Genomic DNA, 14,449 nt, shown 5'->3' on the forward strand with positions numbered 1-14,449 from the left:
CCACATAAAAATGTTCCCCAAACTTATGGTTAAAACAAGTGTTTTAATTGAGCTTACAATTCTTGGGTTGGACTAGGCTCAGAATGCCCCAACCAGTAACACTGAAGAAGCTGAAGTTGAACGGTTCTATGAAGACCTACAAGACCTTTTAGAACTAACACCCCAAAAAGATGTCCTTTTCATTATAGGGGTCTGGAATGCAAAATTAGGAGGTCAAGAAACACCTGGAGTAACAGGCAAATTTGGCCTTGCAATATGGGATGAAGTAGGACAAAAGCTAATAGAGTTTTGCTAAGAGAACACACTGGTCATAGCAAACATCCTCTTCAATAAACACAAGAGAAGACTCTACACATGGATGCATCACCAGATGGTCAACACCAAAATCACATTGATTATATTCTTTGCAGCCAAAGATGGAGAAGCTCTATACAGTCAGCAAAAACAAGACCGGGAGCTGACTGTGGCTCAGATCATGAACTCCTTATTGCCAAATTCAGACTTAAATTGAAGAAAGTAGGGAAAACCACTAGACCATTCAGGTATGACCTAAATCAAATCCCTTATGATTATACAGTGGAAGTGAGAAATAGATTTAAGGGCCTAGATCTGATAGATAGAGTGCCTGATGAACTATGGACTGAGGTTCGTGACATTGTACAGGAGACAGGGATCAAGACCATCCCCAAGGAAAAAAAATGCAGAAAAGCAAAATGGCTGTCTGGGGAGGCCTTTCAAACAGCTGTGAAAAGAAGATAAGTGAAAAGCAAAGGAGAAAAGGAAAGATATAAGCATCTGAATGCAGAGTTGCAAAGAATAGCAAGAAGAGATAAGAAAACCTTCCTCAGCGATCAATGCAAAGAAATAGAGGAAAACAACAGAATGGGAAAGACTAGAGATCTCTCCAAGAAAATTAAAGATAGCAAAGGAACATTTCATGCAAAGATGGGCTCGATAAAGGACAGAAATGGTCTGGACCTAACAGAAGCAGAAGATTTTAAGAAGAGGTGGCAAGAATACTCAGAAGAACTGTACAAAAAAGATTTTCATGACCCAGATAATCATGATGGTATGATCACTCACCTAGAGCTAGACATCCTGGAATGTGAAGTCAAGTGGGCCTTAGAAAGCATCACTATGAACAAAGCTAGTGGAGGTGATAGAATTCCAGTTGAGCTATTTCAAATCCTAAAAGATGATGCTATGAAAGTGCTGTACTCAATGTGCCAGCAAATTTGGAAAACTCAGCAGTGGCCACAGGACTGGAAAAGGTCAGTTTTCATTCCAATCCCAAAGAAAGGCAATGCCAAAGAATGCTCAAACTACCGCACAATTGCACTCATCTCACACACTAGTAAAGTAATGCTCAAAATTCTCCAAGCCAGGCTTCAGCAATACGTGAACCATGAACTTCCTGATGTTCAAGCTGGTTTTAGGAAAGGCAGAGGAATCAGAGATCAAATTGCCAACATCCACTGGATCATGGAAAAAGCAAGAGAGTTCCAGAAAAACATCTATTTCTGCTTTATTGACTATGCCACAGCCTTTGACTGTGTGGATCACAATAAACTGTGGAAAATTCTTCAAGAGATGGGAGTACCAGATCACCTGACCTGCCTCTTGAGAAACCTATATGCAGGTCAGGAAGCAACAGTTAGAACTGGACATGGAACAACAGACTGGTTCCAAATAGGAAAAGGAGTACGTCAAGGCTGTATATTGTCACCCTACTTATTTAACTTATATGCAGAGTACATCGTGAGAAATGTTGGGCTGGAAGAAGCACAGGCTGGAATCAAGATTGCTGAGAGAAATATTAATAACGTCAGATATGCAGATGACACCACCCTTATGGCAGAAAGTGAAGAGGAACTAAAAAGCCTCTGGAGGAAAGTGAAAGAGGAGAGCGAAAAAGTTGGCTTAAAGCTCAACAAAATCATGGCATCTGGTCCCGTCACTTCATGGGAAATAGATGTGGAAACAGTGGAAACAGTGTCAGAATTTATTTTTTTGGACTCCAAAATCACTGCAGATGGTGATTGCAGCCATGAAATCAAAAGACGCTTACTCCTTGGAAGAAAAGTTATGACCAACCTAGATAGCATATTCAAAAGCAGAGACATTACTTTGCCAACAAAGGTCCGTCTAGTCAAGGCTATGGTTTTTCCAGTGGTCATGTATGGATGTGAGAATTGGACTGTGAAGAAAGCTGAGCGCCGAAGAATTGATGCTTTTGAACTGTGGTGTTGGAGAAGACTCTTGAGAGTCCCTTGGACTGCAAGGAGATCCAACCAGTCCATTCTGAAGGAGATCAGCCCTGGGATTTCTTTGGAAGGAATGATGCTAAAGCTGAAGCTCCAGTACTTTGGCCACCTCATGCGAAGAGTTGACTCATTGGAAAAGACCCTGATGCTGGGCGGGATTGGGGGCAGGAGGAGAAGGAGATGACAGAGAATCAGACGGCTGGATGGCATCACTGACTCGATGGATATGAGTTTGAGTGAACTCCAGGAGTTGGTGATGGACAGGGAGGCCTGGCGTGCTGCAATTCATGGGGTCGCAAAGAGTCAGACAGGACTGAGCAACTGAACTGAACTGAGGCTCATAGGGGCAGGTCTTCTGGGCTAGGCTAGGTTGCTTCTATGTCTGTGGTCAGGGAGGTGGCTCTGTTTCTGAGGGTCAGCTGGCTGTTGACTGCACTGACTGGGCGCCTGGCCTAGGTTTCTTGCATCATCTGTCAGGCCAGCCTGGCTTATTCACATGAGGTTTCGCGGGAGAACTGAGTGTACCCATTCTCTAGAGGTTCAGTTTTGGTACTGGTGTAATGTTCCGCCACTTCATTCTATCATGCAGAGCTGCTCAGATTCAAGCAGTGAAGAAACAGACACTACCTGTGTTGGGAGGTGCTACAGATGACACATTCCTTATGGAATGTGAACATAGGGAAGGAGTCAATTTACTCATTTTTGTAAACCATCTACCATAACAGTGTATATTTGCAATTGACTTTAGATTATGTGCATCTGAGAGTTCTTTTGAGTTTGGGAGATTACCCACCTTACGAATCTTTGTAGGCCAAAAAGAGTATTTCTTCCTGTAGAAGTCAAACAAGCTACTTATTTTCTATTTTTATTATGTGTAATGTAATATACTACAGCACTATCATTTTATTTCAGGCTGATTATTAAAGATTTGTTACCATGCTGACCTGTTTCTGTGCTATATTTCTCTTTCTGGTCTTTCCCATCCTGTGTACATTACCTTCTGCCACTAGAATATCATCTTGAATACCATTTTTGTCTTGTCCTTTTTCCTTCTCAAAAATCTGTATTAGTTCTGTTGTAGTAAACTCAAGCTCCCAGCCTGGGATGCAGCTCCTTGCACTAGCTGTTTGTTACCTCCCCACAACAGCACCTTAACTGGTAATCACTCCCCAATCGGCTAATCTCATGGCCACCTGGTGTCTGCGGCCATATCTGAGGTGTGCAGAGGACAGGCAGCAGGGATTCCTGGGATAAGGGCGGAAGTCTGCCCTGGGAAAGGAGTAAGCCAGACCTGATTCAGGGGAGACCCCCAGCTTTAGAATTTCTATCAGGCAGGAAGTCTGGTTGGGCTGCAGCAGGCAAAGTCCATCTTAATCAATCAGTGGGGTCCATGGCAGTCTTTTCACCCCAGAGAAATGGAGCATGAACCAAGGTGAAGAACTGCAGACTGAAATACAGACTGGCCCACGGGGGAGGCTGAAGTTCAGGGCCATGCAGCTGAGTAGGCACTCAACCATTCTTAATCCTCTGCAGAGGATGAGGCACTGGGCGGTCAGACCAGGGAGGCTGAGTCTGCACTTTGCAGACTTTGGTGGCCAGACTGTGTCAGGTCAGGCAGGGGACTGGCAGCCGCATCTGCTGGCCTTCTTTTCTCTACTTTGACGAGTGTTCCACTTTTTGCTAGAAACGTATTCTTTGCTGCTGTGTTTAGAGGGAGACTTTGAAAAGCCATGGTGGACAATTCTGATACCTCTCAATTTATTTGATGAAAAATAACTTGAACCATTTTTACAATAAAACATTACAGTTACAATATAAAATTGTCATGCTGTTTTTCAGGCAAAATTAAAATTTCAACTTCAGACTTTGATTCCAGCTCCAGTCTGTGATTATATATTCATTTCCCCCTCTCCTTAGAGGTACTAGGATGAAAAGAATTCAGAAACACAGAATTTTAAGGCAAATAAAGGGCCATTAGAGGCAGTGCAATTATTATGAAAGTTAATTAAAGACATAGGTTTTCTGCACCCCAGTGTTCATTGAAACACTATTTACAGTAGCCTAGACATGGCAGTACTCTAAATGTCTATTGACAGAGGAATGAATAAAGAAGATATGGTGTGTGTATATATATACATATACATATATATATATGCACACAATGGGATATTAGCCATAAAAAAGAATGAAATAATAGCCATTTGTAGCAACATGGATGGACCCAGACATTATCATAGTAAGTGACATAAGTCAGAGAAGGATAGATATCATATGATATTACTTATACCTGGAATCTTAAAAAAAAAAAGATACAAATGAACTTACTTACAAAACAGAAATAGATTCACAGACATAGAAAATAAATCTGTGGTTACCAAAAGGGGAGGGGAAAAAGGTTAAGTTAGGAGTTTGAGATTCATTACTGTCAGAGCCACCAGGGAAGCCCAATATACACACACTACTGTATATAAAACACATAGCCAATGAGGACCTACTGCATAGCACAGGGGACTATATTCAACATTTTGAAATAACCTATAAGGGAAAAGAATCTGAAAGTGTATATATATATATAAAACTTATTCACTTTGCTGTATACCCGAAACTAACACAGCATTGTAAATCAATTATATTTCAATAAAAGTTTTATTCTAAATTCATAAAAGGTATGTTTTCACTTGTATGTGGAATTTTAAAAAAGCAAACATGAATCAACAAATATAATAAAATAAACTCACAGATACAGGGAACATTTTAGTAATTGTCAAAGGAGACAGGGGTGGAGGGAGGGATGTAGGTGAAGGTGACAAGTTACCAGTTATAAGAGAAATAAGTCACAGGGATGGAATGTACAGAACAGAAAATGGTGGCAGTATTTTATAACTTTGCATGGTGTGCAATCCCTGATATACCAAGTCACTATATTGTACATCTGAAACTAGTATAAGATTGTGAGTCAACTATAGTTCAATAAAAAATACATGTCCTAACATTTTTCAGAAATTTCTGTTTTTAGAATGAGTTAAAAAGACCATGTTTGTGACTTTTAAAAATATTCTTTAACAGGAAAGGAAAGCTCTTGATGGCAGGATTAGTGGTAAGGATTAGAATAAAACTACTATCTGGAGAGAATATCCAAATGTCTCCTTTTTTAAGGCAAAAGTGTCATCAGTCTAAAAGAATTTCAAGGTGTTTTTCTCACTTTAAAAAAATAGCCAACATCTATCTTAAAATAAGTAAATCCTTTTGCATAGTATGATTTTATTCAAGAAAGCCTATTTCCTCTAAGCAATAAAGATCTTCCAAACATTTTAAAATAACTTAATCTAATCACACAGATGAGATGAAATTTTCCACTGTCATCTCTTCATAGAAAGTTGGAACCTTTGAACAGCTAAATATTTCCCCATGGCAGCGTGCTAAGAACATACCATGGGAGACTTACCCCAAATCACTTTTTAGAAACTGGCTGTTTCCAATAATTGATGTAAAATCCAAGAGCTGCTTATGAATGGAGAGAGAAAAGTATAAACTGAGAGTCTATTACCTGATTTTTTAAAAAATTTTTTTATTACCTGATTTTTATAAGCAGAAATATTGTTTTATTTTGTTAAGAAGCTTAGGAATATTTTTTTTGGATTGACTTGTCTCTGACCTTAGCATGTGAAGTGAAAATCGCTCAGTCGTGTCCGACTCTTTTTGACCCCATGGACTATACAGTCCATGGAATTCTCCCAGCCAGAATACTGAAGTGGGCAGCCTTTCCCTTCTCCAGGGGATCTTCCCAACCCAGGGATCGAACCTAGGTCTCCCCCATTGCAGGTGGATTCTTTTCCAGCTGAGCCACAGGGAAGCCCCAGAATACTGGAGTGGGTAGCCTATTCCTTCTTCAGTGAATCTTCCCAACTTGGGAAGCAAACCAGGGTCTTCTGCATTGCAGGCGGATTCTTTACCAGCTGAGCTACCAGGGAAGCAACCTTAGCATGATTATGCATATTTTGAGGATAGCTGCATTTTCTTTGACTAATAGTGAAGTTATTTCTTTTTTGGTAAAGTAAAACATCTCTTTATAGTGTTTTGCACACTCTTGAAGACATTATACAAAAGATGATTTATCCCTGACAGATACATTTTTTAGAGCAACTCATTTTTTTCCCAGTTTTTCATTTAGTAAATAGTATTTGTCAGATTCTTACCAAGTGATTATAACTACTTAATTTGTCCTGAATTAAAAATTATTCGTCACGGAAATGATGAATTTCATCTTGGTATAGTTTAAGAAATTCTTGGAACGTATAGCATTCTGTTTTAATAATACTATTTCTCCATAAGGCTATAATAGACTTGAAGATATTTTAATCTGGATCATTTTGAATTAAAATTTTTGATATATCTAGGTCAGTTTCATCTGATCAGCCAACGATGGAAATGTGAAATTCCATTGTGAATTTTGGGATTGTGAATTTTTGTGAATTTTTGTTATTTCACCATAATCCTGACTATGATTTTGATTATAGAAATCTGGTCACACCGAAACTGTAAATACTACATAACTTCCAGAGTCTGCCCATTTCATAATGTGAATAATAATATTCACTGCTTTCATAATTCTTTCTCTTGGTGATCCCAACACACAAATTATAGCCCCTCCTTGAATGCCTCTAAAACCTCTCTTTTATTCTGACCTCTCCCAATGTTCAGTGTTATATTAATAACTGGTTTTTGCACACCACTACCTGGATGTCCTTCTATGACCTCAAACTAAGTATTTAAAAATGGAATGGATTAGGACAATTCCTGACTTCACAGTCTCTCCTCCTATGTAGCTTAAAAAACTCAAGTTATTCATTTAAATGAGGACACAGCAAGTATACTTGATAAAAGCCAATTCCTGTTGTCATTTTTGTTCAGCCTGCTTCATGCAATTTTGCTGAACTATGCTCTGCACTGGCTTCTTTAGTTATAGTAGATTATTCATTTAAAGGATTAAATAAATTACCTACCTCCTTGCCTTCCATAGTCGACCTATTGTTGTGTTATTTCGGGTTTACCTCTGAAACTTTTGGAAATAATTTCCTTCCTTTCTATTTCTATTCTCATTTCTCTAAGTCAGGCCCTCAGGAGCTCTTGATTTAACTATTTTTAGGGCCACCTCCCCAGTTTCTGTCACCACAGTCTCCTCCCCGCAAGTCATCTGACATACAAAGTCAGTGAAAAGTTCAGTTCTGATGTCATTTCTGCTCAGAATTTTTCAGTGCATTTCCATGTTCTACAGAATAGAATCAAAACTCCTTAGCCAAGCATTTAAAAAATTCTTTTATTCAGGTATAGTTGATTTATAATGTTGTGTTAATTTCTGCTTTACAGCAAAGTAACTCAGTCATATATATATATATGACTTGTCTGTCACTACTCTGTAAATATGCATTTGTTTATTGCTTCAGTTGCCATGTCTGTGTGGATAGTGATGTTATAAATGGAGGTTTATAACTATCATTTCTCATGTCTACCCTCCCTCCTTTCTTTCCTCCGTCCCTTTCCTACTCCTTTTTACATTTTTAAAAATTTAGTTACTTTACAATATCGTGTTGGTTTCTGCCATACATCAACATGAATCAGCCGTAAGTATACCTGGGCCCTCTCCCTTCCACATCCCACTCCATTCCACCCCTCTAGGTGGTCACAGAGCACAGGATTGGAGGTCCCTGTGTCACACAGCAAGTTCCCACTTGCTACCTATTTTATGTATGGCAATGTAAAATACACTGAAACAATGCTGCTCTGTCAATGCCTTTCACCCTCTCCTTCCCTCACTGTGTCCACAGTCTGTTCTCTGGCTGCCTGTCCTTTGCTTCCCTTGCAATATAGGTTCATCAGTACCATCTTTCTAGACTTCATATATATGTATTAATACATCATATTTGTTTTTTCCTTTTTATTTTTTAATTGGTCACTTGTTATAAAGTCAGTATTTACTAGGCAAACTGTGCCATGTCATCACCTTGTTCCTTTAGTGATGTGTTTGGAGGCAACACTCGGGAGCACAGGTTTGAACTAGGTCCTTCTTTCCCAGAGCACCCCTCCCGTTGTTTTTGAGGTTCAAAGCTGAGGTGAGAAGCCCAGTAAATCCGATTAGGTGGGAGGCATCTTCAAATCGGCTTAGACTGCAGGTAGCTGTTAGAGGCAGTATGTGTCATTTGGGGACTGCGTGTGTGACACATTCTTAAAACACGTTCAAACCCCCGATGATTAAAGCAGAGCAGTGGGAGACAGGGTGTGTGGAGGCGTAGCACCCCTTCTGCGTGGCGACTCTTGCACTTGTGCTATGCTGAGCAGCTGGCCTGTTAAACTTACAGCCCTCTTTATAGAACTACATCGATGCCACAATACTCAGGAGTGCTTGCATTAAAAACAAAGGGCTTAGGTCCTTTTTCAAATGACTACCATGAGTAAATACTGACTCAGAACTATTTATCAAAGAATGACAAAAATGTCATTTTTAGCAGCATAACAACTTTTTCTCTTTAATACAAATAAGTGAGGACTTGAGGCTGTCTGCGAGGAAAATGCTCATGAATTGGGGAAGTACTTTCCCCTGAGAATGATACTAGGGAAGCAGAAAGCAACGCAAGAGACACTAATTAGGAAGACTCAGGACTCTGGAGCATGATGGGAACTGGCTTGTCTCTGGCTGTGGTTCCCTTAAGGTGCAGTCTGCCCGGTGATTAGCATCGCCTTGGATTAAATTAATAAGCTGCCCTCAATCTCTGAGCGGCCCAACTCAGAATACACCCAAGGACACTAGTTTCTTTGCACGAGACGAACAGGTTACATATCCAGTAACATTTGTGAGGATTATTGAACTTGAGCCATCTTTTTAAGGGAAGTTTCAAGTTCTGGTAAGTACAAAACTATTTAAAAAATCTTTATTGTGAAAATAATCTATTCTAGCTAGCTGTACTTTATTTTATATTTTATATCTAGACTACATATTTGTGTTCTATCTATAACCATTAGAAAAACAATAACTATTGCTAATATTATCTTTACCCAGATAAGCATGAAACCTTCTCAATAGGCTGATATTGAAGTAGGAGGGAACTTTAATATCAGGAAATCAAGAAATTCAAGTGTATTCAAATATGAGTAAAGTTTTTTTTCCTGATTTAAAAGCTGTATTTACTCATTAGAGATATTTGTGCAATACATCAAAGAAGGAGAGTGCTCGTGCTTTGGAAGAGCTGGGACTGCCACCGGGAGTGTGCATGTGTTCTAAGCCACTGTACTCATGTCTGACTCTTTGCGACCCCATGGACTGTAGCCTGCCAGGCTCCTCTGTCCATGGGGTTCTCCAGGCAAGAATACTGGAGTGGGTTGCCATTTCCTCCTCTGGGGATCTTCCCCACCCAGGGATTGAACCTGTGTTTCTTACACCTCCTACATTGGCAGGCGGCTTCTTTACCATTAGCGCCACCTGGGAAGCCATAAAGAATAAGTCCCATATTTCCTTTCTGAACCCTAAACCCTAGTCCCATAGAGTTATGACCTGTGAAATGAAATATTTTTTCTTGCAACATCAGATCTCTGAATCACTACAGAACAGAATGAATATACCAGCTTTATATATTGTTTTCGACTTCATTTTTCTTTCTGAGTTGCTTGCATTCTTACTGTATGCCAGAAAATTAAATTAAAAATATAATTAAGAAATGATGTGCCTGCACTTTATAAACCTGTCATCTGTTGTCAAGTGAGGGGAGAGAGAAGGAAGGTACAGCCCTCTTGGTAGAGGCAACTATTTAGCTCTGAGCTGCACACATGACTCAGACCAGTGACAGCACAGAGCAGTGTAACAATAGTTGCACCTAAGGAAACCAAGGGTGCTGAATCTGGTTAATCTTAAAAAGCTATGCAAGTATTCACAGCTTCATGGTCTGATTCAGCAATGAAGAGCATTCAAAGAAGAGGGGATGATATTGGTAGCAAGTTGTCATTAGAAGCAGATTTCAATATAATTTGGGGTTGGAGGCAAGAGATTTTTGTGTACTGGATGCTTTGCTACCTCTAGGGCAGTCAGTGGTAAGGACAATGGAGGGCCTCAAGAGCCTAGCTTCCTTGCGACCCCATGGACTGTAGCTCACCAGGCTCTTCTGTCCTTGGAGTTCTCCAGGCAAGAATACTGGAGTGGGTAGCCATTCCTTTCTCCAGGGGATCTTCCTGACCCAGAGATTGAACCGAGGTCTTTCACGTTGTTGGCAGATTCTTTTACTGTCTTGAGCTACCAGGGAAGTCCTACTGCATGCCCAGAGATCCTTTTATTCAGTAATAGTGGAGTCTTCATTACACTCTGCTGTGCTTGCCCACCTCACCATGGGCTCTTAAATCCCAGCCACATGTATGCAAAATATCAACACTCTCTCCAAAACTTCCTCCAGTCACTTCCAGGAGTTCTTATAGATCCTCTAAAAGCAGTGAAGACCAGAGGAACTTGTATTTTATTTTATTTATTTTTTGCTGTGGCCTCCTCTTCAAGGTGCCTGACAACTACTCTGCTGCAGGTAATTGCTCTGCAGATGCTCCTCCTCTGCTGGGCATATGGCTTCTTCCCAGGAGATGGTAACTCCAGCTTCTTCCTTCCTGCGTTAGATTCAGCACCAATGATCAGGACTGGGCAGCAGTCAGAGTAGGACCATGGGGGCCATGTCTTCCCTCCCATGGACCCTATTTTCTATGGTCTCCTTTCTGGTCCCAGCACAAAATCTTCTTTCTCTTTTTTTCAGCCACAAACAAACAAAAACCGAGATACCTTCCCCCATCCCCTACCACCAAACGAAACCCAAAGTGTATCAGCTCACACAACTGTGTTCCCAACATGACCAGCAGGTGAGCGGCTCTCCAAATAGTGAGATCCAGGCAGGATGCTACTGGAATTAAAAGCCTCACCAGAAACTTGGGGGCTTAAGTGGTAACAAATCTGTGTGCCAATGCAGGAGCCCCATGTTCGATCCCTGTGTCAGGAAGATCCCTTGGAGAAGGGAGTGGCAATCCCCTCCAGTATTCTTGCCTGGGAAATCCCATAGACAGAGGAGCCTGGCAGGCCACAGTCCATGGGGTTTCAAAGAGTTGGACACAACTGAGCACACACACATGAACTTATGTATAGATGAATAAGCAATTCAAATTTGGTGAAAAATGTGTCTTAAACACTATTCATGTAAAATAACTTCAAATAAATATTAAGTAAACGAGCCTAAAAAGTGGTTGGAGGCAAAGATTTCTGAAATCTTTTGTTCAGGTAATGAAGGAATTCATCCCTTCCATCACAGCACAGTTTGTCAGGTCAGACCAGAGTTTATCAGCCGAGGATGAGCAGAGATTGAGGTTTTGCTGACACCGCAAAGCTGGATTCCCCAGTTCCTGCTATACTGCCTTTCGTGTCTCAAGTATTATAATCACTGCAAACTGCTTGAGAAGAGAGAAGGGGAGACACATCTCATTTCTCGGTTGATCTTGAATGCATTATATTACTTTACATATAAATAATATTGACAAGTCATATTGGAGATAAATGAAGAGTCTTAGATAAAGCTTGCAAACATTTAAATTAGTGATTTGGCCGAGACTTATAACTGATTTACAGTGCTGAACATGCCTTATTCATCTGTATGATATTGATCATATTTATTTAGTTTGTTCAATTTGTCTTTAAGGCTGCAGGGCATTCTTACTCTGTCAAAAGACACTAATAATTACATTGATTTAGAACAACAGAAAGTAGCCGCAGTGTGCTACCAATGAAAAACAAGCCAAGCCTCAGATAAACCCTCCCACAAGCTGCTCACTTGTCAGTCAGACTCTTGGAATGTGGACAAGGAAAACCTCAGTGATTGGCTGAAATAGGCTCTTAAAGACCGACCGAAAATTTCATTTTCCAGGCTCTACTGGGACCAGTAACCAGATTGCATCATTTGTAGCAGCCTATAGTAATGTTGTCATTCTTCTAAAAATATTCGTTTATTGCGGCATTTTCCAATGTACGATTAGTTGTGTGTAATTTAACTGCATTTTCTACAATCTGTAATGAAAACATCTTAGACTACCTTAATATGGCCCTTTTTTAAGGGCCTTCCAGAATTTAATGTCAGGAAACAACTTCTTCCAAATGAGTTCATTTGATTCCATCTAACAGACAATTTGAACTTTATAAACTTTTCCTGTGTTCTCCCTTTTCCTTGACTGCCAGGACATGCAGAACTAAACTGATCAGTTGCAAAGCTCTTCTCATTGGATGGTTTCTGATTTGTGTTTCTTTAATTTTTAAAATTGTTCAATAATACCTGCTAATTTTAAAGAGTCACAAAATTTGGCAATGTATAAAAAAACACAAATATTACCCACAGCTCTGCCATCATAGATAAACACCACCAGCACTGGGCTGTATATACATTTTTGTCTTCTAGTATAATAAATGTTATACACATTGGCAATGGCCTAGCGTGTGTATTCTACAAGCTGCTTTTTCATTTAGTAATAAATGTCATGATCATTTCTCTATGTCAATAAATACAGGCCAATAAAGCCCTCTTTAGTGGCTGTGCAGTTTTCCATGGATATATACCTCATGATTTATCTGCTGCTGCTGCTAAGTCACTTCAGTTGTGTCCCACTCTGTGTGACCCCATAGACAGCAGCCCATCAGGCTCCCCTGTCCCTGGGATTCTCCAGGCAAGAACACTGGAGTGGGTTGCCATTTCCTTCTCCAATGCGTGAAAGTGAAAAGTGAAAGTGAAGTCGCTCAGTCATGTCCGACCCTCAGTGACCCCCATGGACTGTAGCCTTCCAGGCTCCTCCGTCCATGGGATTTTCCAGGCAAGAGTACTGGAGTGGGGTGCCATTGCCTTCTCCACCTGTGCCCAATTCATTGGTGTCTTTAGGTTGTTTCTAATTTTTATTTATTTAATTAATTTATTTAGCTATGCCGGGTCTCAGTTGCAGCATGTCGGATTTCTAATTGTGGCATGTGGGATTTAGTTCCCTGAAGAGGGATGGAACCCAGGCTCCCTGCATAGGGAGAGCAGAGTCACTAGACGACCATAGATGTTCCTTCAGGCTGCTTTTAATCTTTCAATTATAAACACCCTTACTTAACTGCTGTTTTATATCTTCTCATTTTAAGCCCTGAAAGTTATCTTTCAAAACAGTAAGCTATTACGAATGAATAAGTGAATGAATGAAATCCTAGGAACAGCTATCACTAGCTGTGTTAGCATCAGCACGTATTCCTCTTGGTGCTGTTACCATGAGATGAATAATTTCCTTCCCTCCCCAGGTCTCAACCAAAATGAGCGAAACTCCTTCCACCAGTTTCTCCATGGTTCGCCGGATCTCCTCTGAAGGTCAGCTTCCTTCTCTTCGCCAGTCGGGCATCACCCAGCCTGTTGTGGCCAAAAGGATCAGTTTCTACAAGAGCGGAGACCCTCAGTTCGGCGGGGTCCGGGTGGTGCTGAACCCTCGTTCCTTCAAGACATTCGATGCTCTGCTGGACAACCTGTCGGGCAAGGTGCCCCTGCCCTTCGGCGTGCGGAACATCAGCACCCCCCGCGGGAGGCATAGCATCACGCGTCTGGAGGAGCTGGAGGACGGTCAGTCGTACCTGTGCTCCCACGGCAGGAAGGTGCAGCCGGTGGACCTGGACAAGGCCCGGCGTCGCCCGCGGCCCTGGCTCAGCAGCCGAGCTCTCAGCACGCATGTGCAGCGAGGCCCCGCCCCTGCTGCTCCCGGTATGCTGCGCGCGCCGCGTCGGCTCGTGGTCTTCAGAAATGGCGACCCCAAGACGAGGCGTGCAATCGTCCTCAACAGGAGGGTCACGCAGAGCTTCGAGGTCTTCCTGCAGTACCTGACACAGGTCATGCAGCGCCCGGTGACCAAGCTGTATGCCACAGACGGAAGGAAGGTGAGCATTTGAGGGGACGGGCACTCTTCACATCTGAGCTCGAGTAGTGAGTGATGTGATAGTGTTCCCCTCCTGTAAGAAGGTTTTTCCTACGTGCGCGCGAGCATGTGTGAGAGCATTCGTGCAGGCTCACAGTTGCTACCGTGCTTCAGTGTGCATGGGAGGGCACTGGCTCACCTGGGTGGATGTTCTTCCTTTTGAGGTCAGATTCAGATGAGGCATGGTCCAGGAG

General features: G+C 41.4%; 1 protein-coding gene across 1 annotated transcript in view; it reads left to right on the plus strand.

The window, feature by feature from the left end:
* LOC120878581 overlaps positions 1–14,449 on the plus strand; it is a 145,882-nt gene that overhangs the window by 22,596 nt on the left and 108,837 nt on the right. The window contains exon 2 of the mRNA XM_040261230.1: positions 13,594–14,217. Coding sequence (XP_040117164.1) covers positions 13,606–14,217 — 612 coding nt within the window. The 5' untranslated portion in view covers positions 13,594–13,605. The remainder of the gene's footprint in view (positions 1–13,593; positions 14,218–14,449) is intronic.

This window comes from Oryx dammah, unplaced genomic scaffold (genome assembly GCF_014754425.2).
Source record: "Oryx dammah isolate SB20612 unplaced genomic scaffold, SCBI_Odam_1.1 HiC_scaffold_19, whole genome shotgun sequence".
NCBI lineage: Eukaryota > Metazoa > Chordata > Mammalia > Artiodactyla > Bovidae > Oryx > Oryx dammah.